This window comes from Rosa chinensis, chromosome 1 (assembly GCF_002994745.2).
Source record: "Rosa chinensis cultivar Old Blush chromosome 1, RchiOBHm-V2, whole genome shotgun sequence".
Lineage (NCBI taxonomy): Eukaryota > Viridiplantae > Streptophyta > Magnoliopsida > Rosales > Rosaceae > Rosa > Rosa chinensis.
Genome location: NC_037088.1, coordinates 21,596,154 through 21,623,932, shown reverse-complemented (window position 1 = coordinate 21,623,932; position 27,779 = coordinate 21,596,154). Strand labels below are relative to the sequence as shown.

Below are 27,779 nucleotides of genomic sequence, written 5' to 3'. Positions count from 1 at the left end.
GCCTCATATTTTGATGTGTTCTTTTTATATTCAGAACTTTCAGATATGGCTCTTAGGTAGTAACGTGCCTCATCCCTTTCTACTTAAAGTCCCAATCCTTTTGTTTTGGTTCTTTAATCGTTCATCTAATTAGAAAATCAGTTGTGTACTCTTCAACATAGATTTGTTTGCCTTCAGATTTTCCATAACAGGGCTTATTGTGGTCTTTAAAAATTGGATCTATTATTTCTTTCAATGTGTGTGTGGTGAGAAGATTCTCTTTTTGATTTCCCAATTTGTGCGGTGTGAATTTTTTTTATATTTTTTATTTTCTTGTCTGCACCTAATTTAGATTTGTTGTGGACATACAGACAACACTCATGGCTCTTTGCTACAACACCAAATCATATTACTTGGATTGTTCCTTGATCAATATTGCCCTTTATAGATTTGATTGCAATTTCTGAATGATAAAGATTTCTGGGATATTGAAAAATAATGTAGAAATGGATATTGCATCTTGTTTCAATTTTCAGTCATATGACACGTTTGTCGGTTGAAGCCTTGAAACTTGGTGTTTAGTATTGGAGCTTTTGAAGTCATTCTCTCTCAGTTTAGTGCTAAACATTTATTTACTAAATCAAGTAGGGTTGTGTGATTCAATGTGTTTTTGTGTGCGCGCGAAAAATCTGTGTAGGGTGGTTACATACTTGCATTTGACTTGTTCTTTCTAACTGTTAACTTGTATTAATATGTATGGTGCACTGTGACAGTCAATCATTTTATTAATTGAAGCAGAAATACCTTGATAGGCTTGAGCAAGCCCAAAAATTTATAGTTCTATTAGACTTGAAGTTCTTTAGGATTTAGTTTGGCTTTCAGTCGGTCAGTGCTCTATTTTGGCTTTGCTTATGTGTTTGGATTGCTGGTGCAGTACGTCAAACATCCTACATAGGAGCGGCTAGATTGCAAATTTTATTCATGGAAGGCCAGATATCCCAATAAGGCCTCACCCTTATAGTTGGTAATTTATTTGCTTCAGATATCCCAATAAAGCCTCTTACTGCAATTGGTAATTTTTGTTTATCTGAAGGGTTCAACAATTGCTAACTAATGTTTGGTTTACCAGCTAGATAAGTACCTAATACTTTCTCTGCAGCTTCTTGTATGAGTCATTTTGTCATGTTGCTTATCGGTAGTGTGGCTTTCGATGTAGGAGTATTGTATGCAGCTTCTTGAAACAAATGAGGAGCAACGCGCAAGAGCAAGCATTAATCGTGGCCGAAGTGGGATAGTCTGATAATCATTTATTCATTTCTAGCACACTAATGTTTTCTTTCCCTGATGCAATGTTAAACAATAAATTGTCACCGATTCATGATTTTGTGGAACAATGACCAATACGAATTGTATCTTGGTGGATCCAATGTTTCAAAATATTGGTTGGAGTACTATTAGTTCATTTGATTGTTTGCACCAAATTTTATTTCCATTTGATCACTACTGTTTATTAGGTAAAATGGATGTTTAAATGATCATACAACATATTTCTCATATATCAGACAATGGTTTTTCCAAAAAGTAAGTCCTCTAATTTACTCTCACATAACAGAAAACACTAAAACTCCGTTGTCTGAAAAGCCTAACAAACAACGGATTTAAACAAATGCTGTTGTCTGAAGGCAGCGCCGCAACTGCAGCGCAGCTGCGCATGGTATCTGCCGAGCTCAAACAACACTTTTAACACATACTCATCGTTTATGTGTTTCTCAGACAACTGTGTTCCACCATTGTCTGAATTTTCATCAGACAGCGGCTCGGTCTACAACGGTGGCTCTCCTATTACACAACAGTTTTCCGCCGTCGTCTTATAAGGTTTTTGGCATAGTGGACTCTCATCAATCAATAGCAATCTGGAAGTATCATCAGAAGTTAGTTGATCTTCTTAAGTATTCAACGCCAAATACATCAATAACGGCTTGGACAAACCTTCTCATAGCTTCAATTGCAGTGGTTTCACCAATTCTAAGATAGTCATCCACAACATCTACCTTAATTCCATAGGCAAGCATCCTCATAGCAGTAGTAACCTTTTGCAGAGGCGATAACTCAAGACGGCCTGCTGAATCTCTTTTTTGAACAAAATAGGAGTCATGAGCTTCCACTGCAGCTAGAACTTGAAGAAAAAGATGTTGATGCATCTGAAACCTCCTCTGAAATACAACTTCTTCATGGATTGGATTTTCAGCAAAATAATCGTTGTAGAGTGTTTGGTGGCCTTGCAATTGTTGTCTATCTTTATATATGCGACTAGGAACTTAGCCCTAACACCTTCTTCTCCCATTCTCTTGTAGAGCAATAATCTGCAAATTCATCAATTCTTCGTCTGATGATGAATTGGCAAGATTATGAAATTCCTCATTCGCAGCATCTGAAGATGAATCTGAATTACTTTGATCCATGTTCCTATTATTCAAGAAGAGAGAAGAAAGTTGAAGACATGCAAAGTGTTTGAAGTTTTGGTGAGATGAAGGAAGAAAGATGGGGAAAGGAGAAAGAGAGACGCACTGAGAAAGTGAGAAACAATAATAAATAAAAAAAGACAGAAAGAGAAGAAGCTGTCAAATTTGACAGAGGAGAGGGTTATGTCTAATCCATGTGGAAAAGACATACCGGTTGGAGAAGGGTTTGGACTGTCAAAAATAAACGATGGGCTTCCACATGACAATTGACCTCTCTGTTGGAGATGGTTAAGAAAACTCACTTCCCCAAATAAAAATTGGTTGATGTGATGTATTAACCAAATGGTGATATGATAGCTTTCATACTTCAATCACAATACTAGTTCACAGTTGAGACTTGAACTAAAAACCTTTTTAGTGACACCCAACATCAACAGTAATTGAGATGGGTTGTCCAGGAGAAACTGAAAAACCAATAAAAACACACAGATACAGAAATCCATTATGAAAGCATATAAGTTGTGGTCAATAGTTAGGAGATGGAATTATCAATGAGCATATTAATTTCCAAGGTATAACTGTTGAATAGAAAAGAAGAGAATTGTGGTGGACTGTGACTTCTGCAAAAATTATAGCATAAACTTGTAGTAATATTATCTCTTAGAGAGAGACATAATTGCCTGTGACGTTATTGTAGCATTGTGGTGGACTGTGACGTTAACCATGTGTAGCCATTAGAATTCTTTTTTGTAGGAAGAGGCACATACCTCTTAGAGAGAGACATAATTGCACGATAACAGTTGCTATTGGACAATTAATGTGTTTATATTGAAAGGGTGTCTTTGACAACTCTTGATCTTTATATAAACAACAATTGATGCCACCAATTTTTATCATTAAACATTATGCAATTGACGTACTCCTATGTTCTTCCCTTCTTCTCTTATAACCATACAATTTTCTTCTACTATTTTCTAAGAGAATTCTTTGATTTTGCTATATCTCAGATTCCAAACTTTGTTGTATCTTAGAAGTGATTTGCCGAGAACCCTTTAGCAACCTCATTGAGTGGGGGAAAATAATACTTTAAGGAAACGGTTCAAATCGTACCTCAAAGTTGTTCTTCTATTTCCTTTTTCTCTATTATCCTATATTCATCAATATACCCAATACTAACATAGCTTCTTCTTACAATAGAATCTATGACGTAAACTAAATGAGTAAGCAGAAGCAACATAAGCTATTCTACCATAAAGTATATGTAAAAACAACACAAGGAAGTTTCAGAACGTTACAATAGTAAAGACTAATTCATAATATTATATATCTCCATTAATAAGCCAAAAGAGAAATAGTACTCTTGTTAATCAGATTACTAAAAGCAAATTCAAAATGAGGGGAAGACTCCATACCTAGTACAATAGAGTGCAAAAGAAGCTCTGTTTTTTGAAGAAAATTATGGTTCTTGATTAAGATGAACATGATGAGATCTGGATTGTCAGAGAAGAATGAATCGATGAATATATATTTTTTGTGCAAAAAATTGAAGCCTTGTGGCACTCTAATCCCGCGCTTCATTCTTTTACAAAAAAAATTATCCTGGTCTTCTCTTTCTTACAAAATCAGCATCCCGCGTTTTGACAAATTCAGAATTTTGTTTTCAAAGAATAAAGGATACATTGATATCTCATTTTGGAAAATATAGACTAAATTGATTTCGTATTTAAGATAGAGTTTTCATTGAATTAGTAATCCTATGCACCAAACGCAATCTACTGCTGTTTTAAGATTTGCAATACAAAAAACAGGTTTTGACACTGAACGTGCTCTAAAAGTTCAAAAGAAGTATGGATTGGAGTGCAAATTTCACTCTCCAATGCCAAAAAGATCTCAAAGCGGGGTCAGGCGCTGGGAGGCCATTTCCTTGTGGGAGAGGGGCGGAGAATCCACCATTTGAAAATTTTTCTAGATGGTGAATAGGGGGGCGGGGGATTCCCTAAGCGGGGGCGGGGCGCAGGGATGCCCCGTTTTGCCCATTCCTAACTGCAACATGTTGAAATTTCAAGGCCCAACAGTTCTAAACTGGAGAGAATTTGTTGGACTGGGTCTTAAAACGGGTCTTGACTTTAGCCCAACTCCTTAGAGTTTTTTTTTTTTCTTTTTTTCTCACTTTTTGGAGCTACTTAACCAAGCTTTGCCCCAAAAAAAAGGAAAAAGAGCTCGAGCTGCTCTCTCTCTAATCGAATGGCAACTCCAGCACTGACGCTTCATCTCTCCCGCGTCGCTCGCCACTCGCCTTTCTCTTCTCCGTTGTTCAAACCTGTTCTCTATCCTTGTGCTCGTATCGTTCCCAAGCTGCCTTTCCGCCGCAGGGTTGGCTTCAGCTGCAACCTCTCCCGGCGATTCACCGTTGCCGCCTCAATTTCTCCAGGTACGGCTGTTACTATTCCTATTCACTCTGGAACCTTATTTCTGGTCTAGTTTTACTTGCTACATTCTCCAGTACCGGAAAGGGTGTCCGAATTGGATAGTTATCCACTTAGTGCTCGTATTTTGGGTGTCCTTGCGTCTGTGACCATAAGTTTAAACTGTGTTTGGAAGTCTATTATATGGGTAGGGATACATGTTCTTTAGTTAGTGTGATTAGAAAAATTGTGGAACGTCATGGAAGAGTTTCATTTACCGTAAATGTAGTCACAGGATTCTTCACAACTTTGCAGACTCGAGTAATACTGGGAATCATGGACTAGATGTTGAAAGATATGATGTCATTGTGGTTGGAGGAGGACATGCAGGATGTGAAGCTGCCCTAGCATCTGCCCGTTTAGGGGCAAGAACTCTTCTCCTCACACTGAATATTGATAGAATTGCATGGCAGGTTTGAATCTTGGCTTTTCTTGATACCTCGTACACTTGCATGATTATATTGTACTCGCATGATTATGTATGTGTCATTTTCAATTTTGAACTCCTGTAATTCCATTAGAAGGAGGATTATTAAAATTTAATCATATACATTTAGAAACTTCAGCTAGTGGGATATAATATCTGGTAGGCTTATTGCAAATCAGACCAACTGCGAGGCAGGAACCTGAGCTTCTTTTTTGCAGTATTCTCTCTCTCTCCCGCCCTCCTCTCTTCCCCCTCTCTCCCTCTCAAAACCGCACACAGATTTATGATCACATTAGTTTGTGCAGAGTCGTATGCAGTTGATTTATATAGCTTATGGATGTAAAATATTTAAAACAGCCTTGCAACCCAGCAGTAGGCGGACCAGCAAAATCACAACTTGTGCATGAAGTCGATGCTCTTGGTGGGGAAATTGGGAAGATTGCTGATAGGTAAAGTAAAAGCTTTTATATTTGCGTGTAAGTTCTTCGCTGAGAAGCTTTAGGAGTAATCTTTTTCCTCATTCCTTATTTCATGTGTTTTAGTTTCGAAGAAATTTTGACTTTGATTGATCAACTGGATTAAAAAAAAAATGTATAATTGAACTTGGTTAGTTTTGTAATCATAATATTGAATGCTTTAAACATTTGCTTGTTTCGATTTAGGATATTCACATCATATAAAAAATTTGTAAAGGAGGATGTCATGAAACCTGAACTTGGTTAGTTTTGGAATCATAATATTGAATGCTTTAAACATTTGCTTGTTTCGATTTAGGATATCCACATCATATGAAAAATTTGTAAAGGAGGATGTCAGGAAACCAGGATATCATTAAATGTGAGTATAGAAGTCGTTTCTTGGAGTAGATAACTGTCATTGGAAGCTTCAGTTGATCCTAGAGATGAAATTTTTTAAGGATGATCAATAAAATTTGTTTCTTAATAAAAAAAAAGAAAAATTGATTAGATCCTTGAGATGAAAACAAATTTCATTATCGATAGGGAAACTGCATAAATAAACATAAGACATTGAGCTGGGGAGTGTCGTCAGAAATTACAGATTATCAGTAGCTGTTGGGTGATTTGAGTAGTTTGCCAACTGTTTTGGAAGAAAACTCTTCTGATGTTACATTTGTCGGAAAGTTCCAACTGCACATGACTGTTTTGACATACCTCTAATTAGGGTTGTTAACTTGACAAAATTGATTTTGATTTTGGTTTTGGTAAAATGTGGCCTATGAATTTGTAGGAATTTTCTTGTCAATGTGAAGACATGGATTTTGGTGAAATGCAAAGTTAAATGTTGGGATAGTTATCCCATACAACCCTAATATGGTGTACAGTCACCAGGCATCATTTACCAATTTCATGCATTGTACTTTTTTCTTTATTTTCCTTGCTTCTTTTTAATGAAAGAATTGTTTGGTATGCTTTAAGGGTAAACCCCAAATGATTAGGTTCGGATGGTAGCATGGAATAATGCTTATCGGAGGATGAATGTATGGGATAATATTATTCAAAAGAGACGATCTTCTTGGTGCCTTTTACCTTATTGAGTTATTGGTGCTTGTCAAATATCTGCTGCTTCACCATTTGACTGCACTGTAGCAAAGATTGTTTAGGGAGACTTGAGTGAGGTAGGATAATTTAAAGTCGTTGTGTGATGCGTTATTGTGTGAGAGGTATAGTTTTTTAGTGTTAAGAAGGGCATGATGTTTGGAGATGTGCCATGATGAACAGTTTTTTGGTTGGGGTGGATGAAGAGGAATACGATTTTTGAGGGGGCAAGAAAAAAGGAGGTGGATCTACTGCGGGCTAGTGTCCGGGTTTGGGCACCCCTTTTGGTGTTGGTAGTTTAAAAGTTTAGGGATGGATCTTTCTCGAGTAATTTATTTTATTATTATTTTTTATGATTGGAGAGTTGTGCTTTAGCTTATTGAATTTTACCATCTATACACTATTATTAAGAGGAGAGTTTGTCAACCAAAACAGAAATTTTCTACCAAAATATCCCTCAAATATTAAAAAATACCTTTGAACTGAAATATTCGAGAAGGACAAAAAGGCCAATTGACAAATTTAAAGAAAAAGGAAAGAAATTTATCAAAAAAAATACAAATAAAAGAACAAAAAAGTGGAGCAGTTTTCTCCACATTCTGTGAAATAACTGCCCACGTAGTTATCCACACCAATAGGGTGTGTTTGGCATCTAGTGTTATACTAATATTTCTTGTGTTGTTACTATCATAAGCTTTAGATCAGTCTCTAGATACATCAGTGGACATCTTATCCTCTAGTATGTAATTTTCATCTTATCCTGTGGAAGCTAACGAGGTTCTTTATTATAGATTAAGTAGGGATAGGGGTTTATTTGGGTAGCGTTCGGTTTATTATGGGCAGGTTTAGTAGTGTTTTTGGGTGTAGGGTCCCTTAAAACTAACAGTATGTTACAATTTTTAAAGTAAAGAATTGGACTGCTAAAAAGAAAGTTAAAAACAACTGAGCAGCCTAGGGTGATTGGGATACTTGGACCAAAATCATACCTGCATCATGATTAACCCAATTTTGAAGAACTGAAAAAACAAACTTCAAGAAGTGAAGAAATGGACTGCTAAAATGAAAATTCGAAACAGGAGAACTCGTCTCAGGTGGTTGGGATACTTGGACTTCATGATCGGTGGATAACTTTTTGTCCTTTAAGAGAAATGGCTTTAATATTTTGTATACTAAAAATTTTCTGCATGTTCATATGGTTTGTGCTTGTTGCTATTTTTTACTTTAGTAATTCACTTTTTGGTTCTTACCATTTTGGCTTTAGATTCTCCCATTTTCCCTTGAAATTTCTATTATTGCAACTTGTCCTGACCTTGAACTTTTATGCTTAGGTGCTATTTACAAAAGCGTATTCTAAATACCTCAAGGGGCCCTGCTGTTCGAGCATTGCGTGCACAAACTGATAAACGGGAATACGCTATGCAAATGAGAGAAATTGTAGAGAGGCAAGTGTCAATTAAATGTTTCTGCTTGATTCTTTCTAGTGTCCATTTTACTGGTAGTAGTAGAGCTTCTAAATTTTTATTTTTTTTTTCCCTTTTTTTCATATAAAGCATCTAGTTCATGGAAACCTATATCTGTCTTATTCATTTCCAATCTTCTACTTGTGGTTGATTAATTACTTCGTGTTTTGGTTTATGTTCTGCTGCTCTCTCTCTCTCTCTGTCTCTGTCTCTGTCTCTGTCTCTCTCTCTCTCTCGTGGATTTTAGGGTTATAATGGGTGAGATGAAGGGTATTGTAGTTACAGGTCTGGGATTGAAGGAAAAGGAAGAGAAACTCTGGAATCACACCAAGAATTCTCACGAATCACTTGAGAGAAACACTGTTTGAAACAAAACTTAAGCAATGTCATTCATTGATCTAGAGCAATACATGGACACCGTTATACAGGCCGAGAGAAGACATTAGAACATACCATACATTAGACCATACATTACATTAGACTAGAGAAGACTTCTAGGAACCCTACGAGTCTGATTATTAATGACTGACAGCTAATGACATAGGAAAGTAAACATGACTCAAGAAAATTCTAGAAACATTGCAACCCAAGATAACTCTAGAAGATCTCAAAAATTAAACACTAGAAATGAAAGAGATTCTAGTGGTGCTATCATCAGCATATCAGCTTTTAAATGAGCAAAAAACTGAAGACTGATTTCATTAGTCCAACTCTTGGGCTATCCTTTTCTCAACACAAAAGCATTTTTAGTTGGGGATCATTTTTGAATTTCATAGTTTTAATTGTTTAGTTGATTTATTAGTCTATGCATAGCAATTTAATATTGGTTTTTAATTGTCACACTTATTCTCATGTTTCTTATCTTTGTTTGGGCGGCTGTTCTTTTCAATCTGTTAACTAGTTTGTTCTTTTACAGTGCTCCAAACCTTTCAATTAGGGAGGCAATGGTAACAGATATCTTATTAGGAAAGAATGACGACATAGAAGGTGTACGAACATTTTTTGGGATGAACTTCTATGCTCCTTCTGTCATCCTCACGACAGGCACATTTATGAGTGGTAAAATTTGGGTTGGTAGAACTTCTATGCCTGCAGGAAGAGCTGGGGAATCAGCTTCACTTGGACTCACTGAGAACTTACAGAGACTTGGATTCGAAACTGACCGATTAAAGACTGGAACTCCAGCACGTGTTGACCGCCGCACTGTTGATTATTCTGGATTGGAACCACAACATGGTGACGAAGAGGTCCTTCTATTTAATTCCCTATGTAGGTTCAGTTATGATTTTGCAATACTTGTGATCATGCTTCATAATACAAGCACCTGCTTAATATGTCATTTTGGTATCTATTCATGTGATATAGCTATGCATTCACCTTTTAATGTTGTCCCAGGTAGATTTATATTGCATATGTGGATCACCTACTTGCACTACTTAGAGGATGGAAAGTTCAAATATTTAACTTGTTAATTGGCTTTTTTAACTTAGTTAGGCATAGGTACTTTTGCTCAACTTATGAGCAGAGCTATACCATCGGACAATGTGCTCCGTTACTAACTTGAGATAGGACAGTTAAAAGGTAACTGTATGTATGGGAGAAGGGTGTTTGCCGGGGTAATTTAGTGGCAAAATTTGGGGAATACTTGTAGTTTTAAACCTTGGGAGGTTTTTGAAGTTTGGGTCTTTATCAATAAAGCATTGTAAGACTAAGGATTTGAGTTCAAGATAGGCAGTAGCAGGTTCCATTTATCACTGTTTTCTGTCTGGAACTCAGGTTCATGTTTCAGGTTTTTTATTTATTTAATTGTCGAGGCAATTTAACTCACATTGTCTTTTAGGAATCTAGGACCTAGATAGAGGATGACAAAGTTTTTGGGCACTGATTGGTCTGTAGTTTGAGGTGTAAAGAAATGGCTATTCTTTGTCTTAAAGAAAAAAGAGAGGAAATCAGCATTTTATGTGACACAGGGAGCAAGTATGGAGGTGCGGATAGTGGTTGGGACACTACCCTTCTGTTGAGGAGATCAAATAGAATCCCATCAAAAGATATTTCTCATGCTTTTCATCATTATTGGGATGCTGTAAGGTGGTGGTGGGCAGTGGGGGAAAAACTTGGATTTTGCGGGGTTAAGTGGTTGGAGGTAGATGCTTTGAAATTTTTGTTTCGCAGATTAGGGTTTGTTGGGAAAGATAATGTGAAGGTTGCAAGAATTTGGTACATTGTCATTAAAATTGGAAATTGTTTGTATCTTTCAAGGGGATACATTTTGAAAGTGGGGAAGTTTTGCAACCTATCCCTGCAAGTCTTATGCATAGCATTTCTAATCTCTTATACTTGTGTAGTTAAAACGGGTTCCTCCTAAGGTGGTTTGAGCAATACTTGTGATCAAATTCAAAAGAAAAAAAAGAATTAAAAAAGAAAAGAAAGCTGTACTCTAATCATTGTCCTCAATGGTGTTTATGGGAGCTTCACTGTTGATCATGTAGTCTTACCCTGTCACATTACTGTAAACTGTTGTAGGAAGCTTATGCAAGCTGGGCGATTCTATGAGGGTGTTTTAAGCTCAGCATGCAGTTTAAGGGTTTGGGAAAAGGCAAGCAAGAAGGAAAATTATTTTGCTGGGGTGGGGAAGTTGCAGGTTGGGGGCTGGTGTTGTTGAACTTTTGGTTTGCTCTTTTGCGAATTAGTTTTTATTTCAGCATTACTTTAGAATGGAAAGCATATCCGTGAGGTGGCCCACTTTAGTGTAAGATTTGGGTTCTGTATATTTTTCTTTTTTGTATTTGCTGCTATTGTCTGTGCTATTTCACTTTTGTACTTTGTTCCTCAAAATTACATATGTTTTTATATGTTTACTTTTTATTTTGGGGTTAATATTTAAAATTGACAGGGCTGTTGCTTTGAAAATTTTGTTTTAAATCTGAATTGTTGATTAACAGGTTGGCTGGTTTAGTTTTGATCTTGATTTCCATGTTGAAAGGGAACAAATGTGCTGCTATCTAACTCGTACCACAAAGAGCACTCACCAACTAATCAGAGAGAACTTGCATGAAACTCCCACTTATGGAGGATGGGTTGAGGCGAAGGGGCCTAGGTATTGTCCTTCAATTGAAGATAAGGTAAGCTGAAAGTCAAGTAGTTTCAGAAAGACCTTGTTTTGGCTGCACTATATGCTGCCAATGAATTAATCATTTATTAAGATACGTGAAATGGCCTCTTTAAGCTATAACTGCACATCCAAGTGACTTATTTCTTCTCCAAGTATGGTAAAACTACATAGTTTTGACACTTTTATGTTATCTATATATATGATGTGAAAGCTTGGGTAGTAAACATCCAAAAACCTGAGAAATGCCGCACCTTAATAATTCGAAGAAAAATATGATACATTAAGGGTAAAAAGTGAATAGCATGGTTATGTTAAAAAGATATAAAAAAAAGGGGCTTAGATTCACCCCCTTACCCACTCATCGTACTTTCCCTATTATATATTCAATTTAAAAATTAAAAATAAAAGATAAAAGACGAACTCGCAAGCACAGAGTGCCTGTAGTACTTTGAAAGATGATAATCCACTATCAGGACTGAACCTTTTAGTGATTTTTACTGGTATGACTACTTATCTCTATTGGGTTTCCAGGCCATGATTATTTCCAAAGACAATTGTCTTAGAGTATGAGAATTGTTTACCCAGTAGGTTTTGGATTCCTGTTGATGAATGGAGTTCCAATAAGGAAGGAAAATCCTTATTGATGTAGGATTACCTGTAATCCTTGGAGAAGGCATAATTGCCTACCACCAATAGGAATAGGTTTCCTAATCGGGGAAGAAAGCTGATATCCTTATGGCTATATAAGGAGGGGTTCTGCTCTTGGTTTTGCATCACAGAGATAGAGAGCAAAGTGTATTCCATTCTCGGAGTTAGAGAGTGAGAGAGGGCAAAGAAGAGAGAGATAGGAAGAGAAGAGAAAGTCCTTGTTTTCTTATACTTTCTGGTTGTATCCATTATAAATGTAGTGGAAGGTTGTTTTTCTGCCCGGTGGACGTAGGCAAAAGTTTTGCTGAACCACCTTAAATCTGTGTTCTTGTGCTCGTATCTTTATGGTTGTTTCTCTTGGTGTGCTGTGCTTATTTGTGTTTTCGACTTCACGTATTGACCGATTCTCAACAATCTCAATCATCTAATGACATGTATAAAAATAAGGGCCATATTTCTTCTTGCAAATGTGAATTTGTCATGTAAATGATTTTATATGAAAGTTTGCAGTATCTCTCAACTATTTGTTATGCTCTCTATATGAATATTTCTCGATTCACCCTTATGGAATAATCAATTTAGGAAATAGTATCTATAATAGCAGCTATATTGTTTTTAAAAGTTGATGCATCAGTAATGCAAATAATAGTTGGCAAAGTAATCTTTTACCTTAATTCTTTTTCTTTTTCTTTTTTACAAAGGATTTAGCACTGAGCATTGTTTCTGCAATCTTGAATACTATTCTATTTGGTCATTTTCCAAAGAGCAGAATGTACTGATTTCTAGTTTTCCATCACGAGAAATTTCCTTATATATTGTGGCCTTATTTTTTGGCTTTAGATTGTCCGGTTTAAGGATAAAGAATCGCATCAAATTTTTCTTGAACCAGAGGGTCGAAATGTGCCTGAGCTTTATGTGCAGGTATGCTAGCATTCTCATTTCTCCTTTAATCCCTTGTTCTTTAGTTATTTTTTATCAGTCCTTCAATACTTCTCAAATTAGGAGAAGATAAAAAATGAATAGTGACATGAATAGTTCTCCTCAGCCTTTTCTCTTATTATATCAGCATTTTATACTGTGAAAGTAGCTCTCTTTGTGCAAAATGGCTTGGTCTTTGACCCCACAAAATACAAATAATTACATCCTAACTTTGCCAAAGTTCTAGTCAGATCTGCTTATAGTGTTGGATCAGCTAAAAGCAGATGTTAATTATTCTGGACTTATAATCTATGTGTCAAAATGGTGCTTCCATTAAACACTTCCGTCTATTTTTTGTTTCCTTGTCAAACAGGGTTTCTCAACTGGCTTACCAGAGAGACTACAATTACCACTCTTGAGGACATTACCTGGACTTGAAAACTGTTCAATGCTGAGGCCTGCTTATGCTGTAGAGTATGATTACTTGCCTGCTCATCAATGTTCTCGCTCTCTTATGACAAAGAAAATTGGTGGGCTTTTCTTTTCTGGTCAAATAAATGGAACTACGGGCTATGAAGAGGCTGCAGCTCAGGTAATCATTTAGATTATCCTTTTATTCAGTTGTTAGATTATCCTTTTATTCAGTTGATATATTGTATATACAATCTATCTTTAGTTGCCAGTGTAAAGGTCATGACTTTGTGTATCATAGTTTTTAATCTGTAAAATGAAATATGTGCATTTTGGTATCGTTACAGCTCTCTTTTCTAACAGGTGTCTCGTATTTGTTCTTTGCTGCAGGGCATTGTTTCTGGTATTAATGCTGCGAGGCACGCAGATGGTAAGTCCCTCATTGTTTTTGAGAGAGAAAGCAGCTATATAGGCACACTAATTGATGATCTGGTCACAAAGGACCTTCGAGAGCCTTACCGCATGTTAACAAGGTAATGATCTCATGATGTGTTGTGTTTTTGGCTCATTGATACAATCTGAAAATTAGGGTTCAGAATTCAAATCCAAGTCTAGAAAGGAAAGAGGTGCGCGCAGCTTTTCTATAAGTTCTAGGAAAGTTAGTCTTTCAAGTTCTATTAGGATTTGTATTAAAGGTTTAGTCTATTAGGATTAGGAATCCTAATTGTATATTGTATCAGCAGCCTCTATGCCCTATAAATAGGAGCTGCAGTCAGTTTTCTGGAATTAAAAAAGAAGACAGAAAGTGCAGAAAACTGAGAGTCAAGGTGATAGAGAGATAAGAACTAGTCAGAGGGGTTTGAGGGATCTGCAATAAGTACTTGTAAACACCTAAATTCTTCATAGTGCTAGTGAATCTCTCAAGAGAGATCACGAAGTGGACGTAGGCTAAAGTTTTGGCTGAACCACTCTAAAATCTGCTGTGTTGTTTCTGTTTTCAGTTCATCTATTTTCTGATTTTGCTTAAGTAAAATACAAAGATCCTAAAGGGGGCTTACACAATAAGTGGTATCAGAGCTTAGGCTCAAGGTGTTTTGCGATGGTGAACGGCAAAGTCATTGTCGAAGCAGGAGATGTGAAACCGTCCATTAAGCCCTTTAATGGCAAGGACAACTTCACGCTTTGGCAAAGGAAGATGAAGAACGTTCTGGTTCAGCAAGAGGTTGATGAGGCAATTGGAGATAAGCCTGCAACAATGACTGAAGCAGATTATACGAAGAAGAATAAGAAAGCAAAGAGCTCCATTGAGCTGCATCTTGCTGATAATGTCTTGCTTCATATTGGTGAGAATATGACTGCAAAGGAAGCATGGGAGAAGCTTGAAAGCGTCTACAGGGGTAAAACTATTAGCAGCAAGTTGCTCTTGAAGGAACAGCTCTTTGGCCTCAAGATGGAGGAAGGGGATGATCTTAACGATCACATATGTAATTTTCAGAATTGCATATCAAACTTGGAGAAGGTTGGAGCAAAGATGGATGACGAAGACACGGCTGTCATGTTACTTCATTCGCTTCCACCTTCATTCAAGCACTTCAAAACCACCATGATATTCAAAGATACTATCACACTTTCTAAAGTGTGTGAGAACCTGGAATCATATGTCAAAATGGACAAAGAAGAAGAAAGTTCTCAAGCACGGGGACTTCATGTCCGAGGCAAGGAGAGAGGAAGGTCCAGGAATAGAGGTGGTGGATTTGAAGAAAGAGGCAGGTCTAAATCCAAGGGGAAAGGCAAAGAAAAGAAGAATGGTTGCTTCGAATGTGGTTCACTCGACCACTGGAAAAGGAATTGCAAACAATGGAAGGAGAAAAAGGCGCAGATGTTAGGAGAAAGCTCCAAGTCAGCCAATGTCGTTGCTGGAAATTATAGTGACGATGGAGAACTTCTCGCAGTAACAACGAGCTCCAGCGCGCTTAAATATTGGACCTTGGATACAGCCTGCACATTTCATATGTGTGCACACAGAGATTGGTACGATACATATGAAGAGAGGAACACCGGGGAAGTGTTGATGGGAGATGATTCACCTTGTAGAATCATGGGAATTGGAACAGTAAAGATCAAGATGCATGATGGAATTGTCAGAACGCTGGGAAACGTCCGACATGTCCCAAAATTGAGCAGAAATCTGATTTCATTGAGCACTTTGGATAGGGCTGGATTTTGGTATAAATCTGAAAAAGGACAGCTCAAGGTAGGAAAGGGACAAATGGTCTACATGAGGAGTGTGATGCAACCAGATAATATGTATAAACTTACGGGTTCTACGGTGGTTGGTGGAGCTGCAGTTTGTACAGAGGAAGACAAGACTGAGCTTTGGCATAAACGCCTAGGGCACATGAGTCAGAGAGGGTTGCAGGAATTACACAAAAGGGATCAGCTGGAAGGTGTAATGAGCTGCAAACTTGAATTTTGCAAGTATTGCACACTCGGAAAGCAGACCAAGGTGACGTTCAATGTGGGCAGCAGTGAGAACAAATCCAAAGGAGTATTGGACTATATTCACACAGATGTTTGGGGGCCTACACCAACAAAATCAAAGGGTGGAGCCAGATACTTTGTCTCTTTCATAGATGATTTTTCAAGGAAGGTTTGGGTATACTTTATGAAAACTAAAGACCAGGTTTTCACTAAGTTCAAGGAGTGGAAAGCTGAGGTTGAAAACCAAACAGGCAGAAAAATCAAGTGTTTGAGAAGCGACAATGGAGGTGAATATAGAGATAATCAGTTCTTACAGCTGTGCAAGGATGCAGGCATTGCAAGACACTTTACTGTTAAGAAGACTCCTCAACAAAACGGTGTTGCAGAAAGGATGAACAGAACTCTCATGGAGAGAGAAAGAAGCATGAGACTTCATGCGGGGTTGCCTGAAACTTTTTGGGCAGAAGCGGTTAATCATGCATGTTATTTGATTAATCGATCACCTTCTAGGGCTATTAACTTCAAGTGTGCAGAGGAGGTATGGTCTGGAAAGCCAGTTGATTATTCCAACTTGAGAGTGTTTGGTTGCAGTGCTTATGCACATATTCCCAGCGATGAAAGAACCAAACTGAAACCGAAGTCCCATGAGTGCTTGTTCATCGGCTTTGAAAAAGGGGTGAAAGGTTATAAGTTGTGGGATATAGTCAACGACAAAAAGGTGATCAGCAGGGATGTAATCTTTGATGAGAAGACTATGCCATTGAATGAGGAGGTTAATAGCAAGAGGGAGAAGATCGCTGTTGTTGAAGAAGAAGCAATCAAGATTTCATTAGCTAAACCATCAGATGAAGATTCCCAAGTTCAGGTGGAGCAAATTGAGCAAGTAGGGAATGATCAAGGAGCTATTGAAGAAACAGAGCAGCAACAACAGTCACCAGTTAGGGCTCAGGTGGAGCAATCCCCACAGAGGGGTCGAAATTCCCCTATCCCACAAGCACCTGAGTCATTTAAAAGAAGCATAGCACTTGACAAACCTAAGAGGAATCCAAGAAAGATACAAAGGTTTGGGTTCGAACCGGAAGAAGATGCGAGTCATGCTCTGAGTATAAGTCAAGGAGATCCAACTACTTATCAAGATGCCATAGAAAGCGAAGAACGGGCAGGTTGGATTGGTGCTATGATAGAAGAGATGGAATCTTTGCATAAGAATTCCGTGTGGGAGTTGGTTCCTAAACCCAAAGAAAGAAAACTTGTTGGCTGCAAGTGGGTGTTTAGGAAGAAAGAAGGAATACATGATGCTGATGCCATAAAGTATAAAGCACGTTTGGTGGCAAAAGGGTATTCGCAGAAAGAGGGAGTGGATTATGACGAGATTTTCTCTCCGGTCGTCAAACACACTTCAATTCGGTTATTGTTGTCTATAGCAGCTCAGTATGACATGGAGATTGAGCAGATGGATGTGAAAACTGCGTTTCTTCATGGGGACCTCGAAGAAGACATTTATATGTCGCAGCCGGAGGGTTTTGTCGAAACAGGAAAAGAGGATCTGGTTTGTCGGTTAAAGAAGTCTCTATATGGACTTAAGCAATCACCGAGACAGTGGGTATAAGCGTTTCGACACATACATGCTGAAAATAGGCTACACAAGGTGTCTATATGACTGCTGCGTTTACTACCATGTATTCGAAGATGGGGAAATTATTCTACTACTTTTGTATGTAGATGACATGCTAATTGCATGCAAGGATATGTTGAAAATTCAAAAGCTTAAGAAGAAATTGGGAGCTGAATTCGACATGAAGGATCTAGGAGCTGCACAAAAGATCCTTGGAATTGAAATAAACGGGATAGAAAAGCTGGTAAAATTTGGCTGTCACAAGAAAAGTACATTCTGAGGGTACTTGAACGCTTCAACATGGATGGAGCTAAGGTTGTTTCTATCCCATTAGCTGCACATTATCAGTTAAGTGCAAAGCAAAGGCCATCAAGTCAAGAAGAGATTGATGCGATGAAGGATGTTCCATATGCAAGTGCAGTAGGGTGTCTCATGTATGCGATGATTTGCACAAGACCAGATTTAGCTCAAGCATTGAGTGTTGTCTCTAAGTACATGTCAAATCCGGGTAAGCCCCACTGGGAAGCAGTGAAGTGGATTTTGAGGTATTTAAAAGGGACTAGGCAGCTTGGAATCATGTTTGAGAGGAAACAAGAAGTAGCATGCGTGGCTGGTTTTGTGGATGCAGTTTATGCAGGAGACTTAGATAAAAGGAGGTCCACAACAGGTTATGTTTTTACTTGTGGAGGAGGACCTGTGAGCTGGAAATCAACTCTTCAAGCAGTCACAGCTCTATCTACTACTGAGGCAGAATATATGGCGTTAACAGAAGCTTCAAAGGAAGCTATTTGGTTGAATGGGCTAGCAAGTGAATTTGGAATTCACCAAGGCGTGGTAGTGAAGTGTGACAGTCAAAGTGCCATTCACTTGGCAAAGAATCAAGTGTTTCATGCAAGGACGAAACACATTGATGTTCGCTATCACAGGATCAGAGATTGGGTAGAATCTGGAAATATCTTTGTGGAAAAGGTTCACACAAATGACAATGCTGCAGATTGTCTTACCAAGCCCGTTGCTGTAGAGAAGTTCAAGCATTGCTTGAACTTGCTCAGTGTCACAACATGTTGAGTTGTGGTGGAGCACCTCCTCACTTGAGGTGCGTTGAGGCAAGAAGAGTCTTGCCAAGGTGAAGGTTCTTGAAGGTTTGTTCGGGATTACTTCAAGAAGTACAAGACATCCTGAAGGTTGCAGCAATCGTTTTGGTATCAACTCACCAAGGTGGAGATTGTTGTGTTTTTGGCTCATTGATACAATCTGAAAATTAGGGTTCAGAATTCAAATCCAAGTCTAGAAAGGAAAGAGGTGCGCGCAGCTTTTCTATAAGTTCTAGGAAAGTTAGTCTTTCAAGTTCTATTAGGATTTGTATTAAAGGTTTAGTCTATTAGGATTAGGAATCCTAATTGTATATTGTATCAGCAGCCTCTATGCCCTATAAATAGGAGCTGCAGTCAGTTTTCTGGAATTAAAAAAGAAGACAGAAAGTGCAGAAAACTGAGAGTCAAGGTGATAGAGAGATAAGAACTAGTCAGAGGGGTTTGAGGGATCTGCAATAAGTACTTGTAAACACCTAAATTCTTCATAGTGCTAGTGAATCTCTCAAGAGAGATCACGAAGTGGACGTAGGCTAAAGTTTTGGCTGAACCACTCTAAAATCTGCTGTGTTGTTTCTGTTTTCAGTTCATCTATTTTCTGATTTTGCTTAAGTAAAATACAAAGATCCTAAAGGGGGCTTACACAATATGATGTTATCCAAAAGTTTTTAAGATCAGTTTTCTGTTCATCCATAATTTTTTATGTGGGACAACAACTAAATAAATGGCTGCAAAGTGAGAGTGTTTTCTGCAAAACACAAGCAAACATGTATATTGGTGACATTTGTTTAATCGGATGTGCAAATAATGCTAAACTATGTGAGTGAAAGGGAGGCTAATGGGGCATGCTTCTTATAGGGTGACATTTTTTTTCCTCTGTGAATCACGATGCCTAATAAAAATTAAAAACTTGTTACAACATTGTTTCATATAATTGTTGACGTTGCGGTAGAAATGATGGTTTGAACAAGGTGCTAATCAGCACTTTCTCAAGAAAAAAAAAAAAAAAAAAAAAACAAGGTGCTAATCAGCATAACCAAATTCTCAGAACAGAAAATAAGTATATGATTTATATGTTGATTGTTGAGTTTCACCACTCTTACATTCATATCATTGCTTCCTTTACTTTTCCAGCCGCTCTGAACACCGGCTACTTCTTCGATCCGACAACGCAGATAGTCGTCTGACCCCGTTGGGCCGTGAAATTGGGTTAATAGATGATAGACGTTGGAAACTCTACCAAGACAAGCAAGCTCGAATTTCAGAAGAGAAGAAGCGATTAAAAAGTGTTCGAATTTCAGGTTTATATTTTATATTTCATATTGAAGCAGATAAACTTTTAATGATCAATTACACCTCTCACATCTCCGCATACACGTGTACTTTGACTTCTCCATTTAATAAAATTATTGAAGAAAAAAAATGTATGCCACTCTAGTTTACTAAAAGTTTCAATTTGGCCTAGTGTCAATTTCTAACTGTATACCTTGCAGTTTTTACTTTGTGCTGATTTTCTCTCTTGGGTTTGTTACTCTACCAATCTTACAGTTTACAACTTGTGTCAGTAATTTCTATTTTTCTTCCCTTTTAGTTTTGTTAACTAGAGTGAACCCGATAAACGTCTAGTGCAATTAAGTGGGATCTGAAATCCAAGTAGTTGTGCTTTCGCATAACATTAGCTCCCCCCTTTTTTGTGACAATCCTGTGGTCTATAACCCACCCTATAATCTGAACTTTTTGAATATCGCTTATACTCTTCTGAAACTTTTCATCAAAAGGGAAATTACAAAACAATCTACATAGAGCAGAGGGAGCAGAACTTTAGGTCTTTGATTGTTTCTTATCAGAACCCTGTGATTTTGTCCTTGAGTCACTAGCAAATGCTCCTCATGGCAAAGGATTTTGTCGACATGATCATCATGTAGGAGATATAGATAATATTGCGACCTCAAAATTGCTTTGCAGAAATGCTTCTGAAAAAGTAGTCCTGGTCATTATGGCTCATTCCTTTTAGTAGGGTGAAGTATTCTTAAGTATGATAATATAATTTGGGCTTTTTGGGATACATAACTGAAACTTTAAGTTATTCTTTTGTATTTCTGTCAGGGGGAGATCTGTCTGCTAATGTTACTAGCCTTTCAAGTCAGCCAGTGAAAGACTTTTCAACTCTGGAGAGTCTTCTTAAGAAACCACATGTAGAATATAAAGTTCTTGACAAGCATGGTTATGGGAATGAAATGTTGTCTAGAGTTGAAAAAGAATGCGTGGAGATTGACATCAAGTATGAGGGCTTCATTGTGCGCCAGCAGAACCAACTCCAACAGGTGAAAGATATATTTTGGTGCCTATCCAATTCATAATTAGTATAATCCTGCAACTTATTGGTTTCATTAATATTTTATTATTAATTATCTCAACTAAACTTTGGGGATATAAGGCTGTACATCTCATATTGTCCAACTCATGTTCTACATAGATGGTCCATCAACAACATAAACGACTTCCAGAGGACTTGGATTACAATGCGATAACAACATTGTCCCTTGAAGCACGCGAAAAACTCTCAAAGGTGTGTATTGTATATTAGTTTTGGTTTTGGCATGATCTCTGTACACAAGTTTCCAGAACTCGGGAAGTATGTGCCTGAAATGGATTTTCGTTATGGTATTTTGAGAGTAGGATTGTACTTCCAAAATGTAATGACTGCTAGGGGCTCCCTCCAATGAGGACTTTTAAAATGAGGACTAAAAGAGGACTTTTAAACCAACAGATGGATGACTTGTATATTGAAGAATGATATTTTAATAAAAAAATGTAAAACACAAATTCAACCATTGATTTGAAATTCTTCATTAAAGACTCTCCCATGATTGCTAACCGTTGATTTGAAATTCTTCATTAAAGACTCCCATGACTGCTAGATGAATAGTTGGAAGCATGATGCTGTAAGATAGGATTTTAAACTCTTATTAAACCTCTTAGTCATCCCTGGAGAAAATAAGTTAGTTGAGGTTAAGAAAATGCATCGATGTGGGACAGAACAAGATAGGTGCTAGATCTGAATATGGGCCAGATTTAGATGGCATGAATTTTAGTGATAAGAAAAGGATCTTTGCTTTGCGATATTTGTACATTAATCAAGGATTCAGGGCTAGAAAAATATAAAATAGAAGACAAAAAAGTATAGATGAAGATTCAAGACTGTAACACTTAGTATCCTCAAAATTTAAGTTTCCTTAGAAGAGTCATGAATTAACACTGAAATATCTTCAAAATTGAAAGGGGAAACTACGAGTCTTGCTAGCTCTTGACTTGTAATTCAACTTTGACGAATGCCCTTCAAAATTGTAGAGAGGATGAACCTCAAAGGAAGTACATCTGATAGTTGATAAAATAACCCACACATGAAAGTCGGGATTCAAAGCACCAACTTGAAATCAATAAGCTGTGTTGCCCGATAACAATTAGGAGGGACAAAGTTAGAAGAGTACAAGGCCAAATGAAACACCCATGTCTCACTTTGCCTCCCAACTTTTCCTCCCTTTGCTCTCTAAACTCCATCTTGTTTTTTAAAGTGCCGCATTCCATCAATTTTGTCAATTCTCCTCCTGTTTGCATTTGTGGCAACTTCTTTAGGGATATATTAGTTGGCATTTGGTAGCATTTGCATGCCTGTATTCCATTTTAGAAAATGAAAGTAGGGTGAGAATGTGTTTGTCTTGCTATTTCCCAAAACGTGGAAAATAAAAATAGAAAATATTTCCAAGTTTTACTCGGAGATACTGAATAAAAATTTGACATTTTCACTTTTTCCTTCTTTTAGTTTAGAAAATGTAGAGTATGTTTTTTCGCACTAAACTACTATATTCATTTTCAAATTTGGAAAATATAATCTCGTTTTCTCGTTTTTGTTTTTAAGAATATTTAAAAAAAAATCATTTTGATAAACGTTTCCGGACAGGTCCTTAATGTCTACAAGTCTTATAGGATCCTTCAGTTGGATTTGGGGCTGCTCAGTGAAACTGGGGTACGAAAGTACCACTAGAAATAGATTTCCTTCTTTCAATGGGATTGTGAGGTAGTGGTGTGAGGGTTTGGTTCTGCAGCAGATTGGAAATGAAAATTTGCAAAATTTGCAATCTCAATCTCCCAGCACCAACCTTCTTGGAATTTCCTACTCAAACAGCCCACCGTGCTCAGCCTTCAGGGTTTAAATGTAAGAGCACTAGTGTGTTTTCATACCACACTTCTATTCTGTCACTTAAATGTAAGAGCACTAGTGTGCTTTCATACCACATTTCTATTCTGTCACTTCAGGAGTTTGTGTTTGCCAGACTGATTATTAATTGGTTGATTGTCTTGTTGCTATTGTAGAATCACAATTTTTGTCTACTTGTCAAATACTAGCTTTCAAGTTCCTCAGGCATTGTCCGTCCCATAAGGTGACACGGACGTGAAACAATAAATGGTTGTGCGCCTTCATTCTATTACTCATAATTTGACAATGTGGCTTGAATTTGGGTCTGTCACTGATTTGTTTGCAAAATGCAAGTTGGGTCATGCAGAACACATCAGAATCAAGAGAATCTGAGTGATTTGATTGCAAGTTTGCTTTGTTGCTTACTGGTTGCAAAGAACAACCGTCAGTTATGCCTTCCACGCTCAAAATCAGCCTAGGATGAAAAGTCCCATCACTTAGTGAGACCATATATCAGCTGGCAACATTACTGCTCTAATATTAACCACACAAGTTTGCAATCTATGTTCTTAACCCTTAATGGTCTGCAATTGGATGAAGGAAACTCAAGTCTCTCAGCCCGTTTTCAAGCAGCTCCCTTCCCTACTTAGAAGAAAGATAATAGCCCCTAATTTTGTCAGGTGGGCGGTGTTTGTGTTTCAAGGGCATAAGGATTTTTACCAAGTTGTTCCTACTTCCCTACAGCATTACCATAGTCTTTGATCAAGTAGATATTGTTTCTGTCTGACTAACCAACTTTGTTTATCAGTTGAGTTAATTCTGCAAAATCATTATTTCATCCAGTTGTAATCAACATAGCATGCTTTCAGGTGAGACCACAAACCATTGGTCAGGCAAGCAGAGTTGGTGGGGTGAATCCTGCTGATATTACTGCTCTCCTCATTATCCTTGAAGCCAATAGGAGAATAGCATACCAAGAGAAGAGGCTCCAATTGCTAAACTCTGTGAAGACAGATGCAGATCGACACGTATCTGCAGTTTCTTTGAAGGAGACGAACAGCTCGTGATTCAATCACGGATTGTGAGAATTGACGTTTGAGTTGATTATGTATTGCAAGTATTATTGTGTATGAAATGAAGGGAGGAACAAATTGATTCGGGAAAAAGGCTAGGTTCTAACTAGAGATACTTGATACTGTAACAAAAAGAACTTTCCATATTTTGTAGTTACCTAAGCAGCAATTGCATAGGGCAAGCCTCCAATAGAAGTGAACATTCAGTGCTGCTTTCATAATTTTTTTTTTTTTTTTTTTGGGGTGTTGGGGGGGGGGGGGGGGGGGGGGTGGGTGGTAATATAGTGGGGGATATCAGGAGACGGAGATGAGTATTCCAACTCTCGAAAGGTTCAGGGTTCTGAAAGACTGGTAGAAAAGAAATTGAGTAGGCTGTATATATATGGCTGTGATGTACTAGCAATGTGCCCGCGTTTCTCGCGGTGATATTGTGAGGTTAATGAAAAATGAGTTGACTAAAAAGATTAGTTGCTTTTTATTGTTGTTGATATAGAATAGTTGTGGTTTGGTTACTTTTTTCAATTTTACACTTGTCTTTTTTATATTTTATTAGCTTAATTTAATAATTATGTTATGTAACCGTATTATGGGTATTTCAAAATTTGGTGAAGCCCTTTAACATCAAAAGAGCGCCTCTATCTATAGTAGTAGAGATTTGGTTTTTACTTCCATCACGCTAACATATAACGAGGAAGGTATCTTTTCATACCGTTCTTTGCCATAGTACTGCTTTGGGTTATCTATGCATGTCTGTTTCAAATCTCTGAAGCCTCTTTACTTGGTGTGGGTGATCCTTGGTGGTGGATTGGTGGTGGCTTGTGTTGCTTTGATGGTGGCGGAGCATAATATCTAATTAAATATAAATGAAAATATAATTAATCATTACCTTTCAAATTGAAAGGATACATGTCTTATTTTCAATAGGTGTATTTAGGAATTACTATGTCTCTCAAGGGGATAAGTGAACAGACATATTGGTTCACTTGGGGTTAATCTTCTGTTAGATAGATCATCTTTTGCTAGACAGATTATAGATAAAAGAGATAAGAAAAATCAACAGAATCAACTCAATGATTTATTTCTCATTTCTTCTACAAGTTTTCTTCATGTCAAGAGAGTACAAAATATAATTTATGGTTTGCTAGAGTTTAAAATTATAGTGCTTTAATTTTGGATCATCAATTGTTGTATTCTAGAACAACAAGCACAAGGGCAGGGGTGAAATCTGTCATTAGTCCAGTGTATTTGCATGCCCCAATCGAAAGATCAAGTCAGTCATTTCCTTTATTATACTGCTTTTATTTTTTCAGGATTGCACTCTTACTTGCAATTCTTGTCGTAACATTCATTTGTCTACAAACTGCACTCGTATAGTAGGATTCAAATATTACTGCACTCGTATATTAGGATTGAAGCATTACTTTCAATCCTTATTGAAGGTTCTGTTATGATTAAACATCATATATATGATTGTTCCCCAACAATCTAAAGACGGATTTCTGATATGGAACAGCCATATACGATCACTCTTCACACTCTGAAGAGAGACAGAACATATGTTGTACGTTTCATGCAACATTGAACCTACCCCAATTCAAAGGGATAAGCACTTTTGACAGAACAAGATGTACGTTTTCACCATTATTAGAATTGATTCACTAAATCATTCTAATTTCATGTCTAATAGAAACTACAACATAAATGGGGCAAAAGATATGTTGTTCGATGTACATTAAGTATACAGAACAACAAGAAGGATTAGGGAACACATCTTGTTCTGAGGAAGATGATAGAGAGAAGCATACATATGTTTTATGTTTATGGCATAGATTATAGTAATACAGACTCTCATATAGTTATCTTTGGTCTGTCATGCCTCTTTGAATGTATGAAATGTGATTGTGTATGAGAACTTGACTGATGCATCTTTGAAGTGTACGGTTATTATGTTTGTTTGACTTTCAAAGGGTGAAAATCTCTCTGCTAAATATATTTAAGAGAGAGACACATGTCCAGTAGTGTTATGGTTCGTATATAAGTCATAGCTTTTACAAGTTAGTTACTTACATTTCTTCTATCAATCTAAACTAGATATTGACATGTGTAATGCATGTTTTTAACAATGCATCAGTTGATCGAGTTTTGCTGCAACCATGCATATATATCATGATGATTTTTACTGAATGCATGTTATATTATGTTTATCTGTTGTATCTCTTGGCTACGAGGGATATTGAGAAAATGATTGTTTGAATAAATAAAACATCTCTTGGCCTTATGCCATGAATCTGGGTGGAATCGCACCTACAATTCCTATGAATGTGATATCGAAAAAACATAATTGCTGCATATGTGGGGGTCTAGTTCCTGTTTGTACCCACATTTGTATGTCTACTCAGGTATAGCTAATGTGCATATAGTTATTGATTGATTTTCGAATTACAATGAGCTGCTCAACAAGTAAGTGGGGGCCGATAGCCAGAAATGTTGGCTAATGAATAATTGGACAGTTCATTTGGTCCAAGATGAGACAGATAAAAGTTAGGCCGTTGGTTATCAGCCGGCTTGTAGTCATTAGTTCAAAAAGAGATTTATTGTCTAAAAAAAGCCCATTGGCTAGTTGTTCAAATCGCTCTAGTCAGTTTCCAACTTGGACTCAGCAACTTGGGAAGATAATAGCCGATAGACAGAGAAGGTCGATAAGTGATAAAGATGAAATTTGATCAAGTTAGTATTTCAGTTGACTTGAAGTTCACGTCAGCAGATAAGGAGAGTTCAATCCAAGTTAGTTTGCTTCAAGATTAGTTCCAGCCGTTGACAATGACCATCAGATCCGATCAAGATGGAGTCTAGCATCAAGTCAGCCGACGATAAGTATTGGAGCCAAATCAAGATAGAGTCATTAAGCCAAGAGGAGGCCGAATTCCACTTAACTTCAAAGAGTCAAGAGAGCAGTTCAAGTCACAAAGCAGCCAATATAAATAGAAGCATTGACAGAAGACATCACACACACAACTCTAGAAACTCAAGCCATCAAGTTTTTCTTGTTTTCGTCTTACCTTTTTCTTAGGTAGAATTTCCACCTATTTCCTTAGTTAGTTTGCTCTGCTAGTTACAATTTCAGTTACTTTACTTTCCTTGTAGCCTAGTATCGATTTTGAATTGTTTTCTTTGTTTTCTTTCAAACAATAGTTAATAATTTTCAGCCATTCCAGATTTCAGTTTCGTTGGTATTATCTTTTATTTGCTCCCTATTTTCTTTATGCTTTGTTTATTTGATCATGTTATTTACTGTTCGTAGTCGCATAGTAGTTATTAATATTGAGAATTTCATTCATTACGAGTTCACTTTTACTGCTACGTGTTATTACTTGGATCCAATTGACCTAAGCCATGTGACAAGACAATTTGTATTCACTCATACTCTCACTACCACACCCAATTCGCCCGATCTTCAGCCATTAAGTCCTTGATCCAAAGGCAGTGAACTAACGGCCGAGAATAAGTTCCTTACTCGGCTAACAATTGCTTGATAAGTCAGAATCACGCGCACTACATCTCCAATTGCACACTTGGCAATCTGGTCGCGTGTTGGCACGCCCCGCAATCAATTCATTGAGAAGGACATTTGTTCCTTGATCTCTCGGCTATCTAGGCCGAGGTAATTTTCAGAGGCAACATCTTTTGGCATGCCCAATGAGACGCAAGATTACTATTTTCTTAGTAAGGTTGAATGCAAGGGAAAGAATTTAGTCAACAAAAACAAGACAACCCATACAGTGTAAACAGGGGAAAGAAATGTCTTCGGTGTGGAGAATCAGGACACAATTCAACTTTTTGTCCATCATGGCCAAAGCTTAATTTTCCTTATATCAGAATGTCA

The 27,779-nt window shown here is 37.4% G+C and overlaps 1 protein-coding gene across 1 annotated transcript; it reads left to right on the top strand.

Moving 5' to 3' along the window:
• Positions 1 to 4,633: 4,633 nt before the first annotated feature.
• Positions 4,634 to 24,114, top strand: LOC112196543 (tRNA uridine 5-carboxymethylaminomethyl modification enzyme MnmG). The gene is made up of 13 exons (XM_024336912.2): positions 4,634 to 4,872; positions 5,162 to 5,319; positions 5,691 to 5,782; positions 8,218 to 8,331; positions 9,266 to 9,596; positions 11,292 to 11,471; positions 12,950 to 13,030; positions 13,401 to 13,619; positions 13,829 to 13,971; positions 19,760 to 19,926; positions 20,732 to 20,949; positions 21,102 to 21,194; positions 23,693 to 24,114. Exons 1-13 carry the CDS (start codon positions 4,686 to 4,688, stop codon positions 23,888 to 23,890), a joined length of 2,181 nt encoding a protein of 726 aa, XP_024192680.1. The 5' UTR covers positions 4,634 to 4,685; the 3' UTR covers positions 23,891 to 24,114.
• Positions 24,115 to 27,779: the final 3,665 nt, after the last annotated feature.

Excerpts from the sequence above, each read along its gene's own strand:
- LOC112196543 (XM_024336912.2), top strand. The coding sequence starts at position 4,686 with ATGGCAACTCCAGCACTGACGCTTCATCTCTCCCGCGTCGCTCGCCAC. Across the intron at positions 9,597-11,291 it reads CACAACATGGTGACGAAGAG|GTTGGCTGGTTTAGTTTTGA; the intron begins GTCCTTCTATTT and ends GTTGATTAACAG. Across the intron at positions 20,950-21,101 it reads AGCAGAACCAACTCCAACAG|ATGGTCCATCAACAACATAA; the intron begins GTGAAAGATATA and ends TGTTCTACATAG.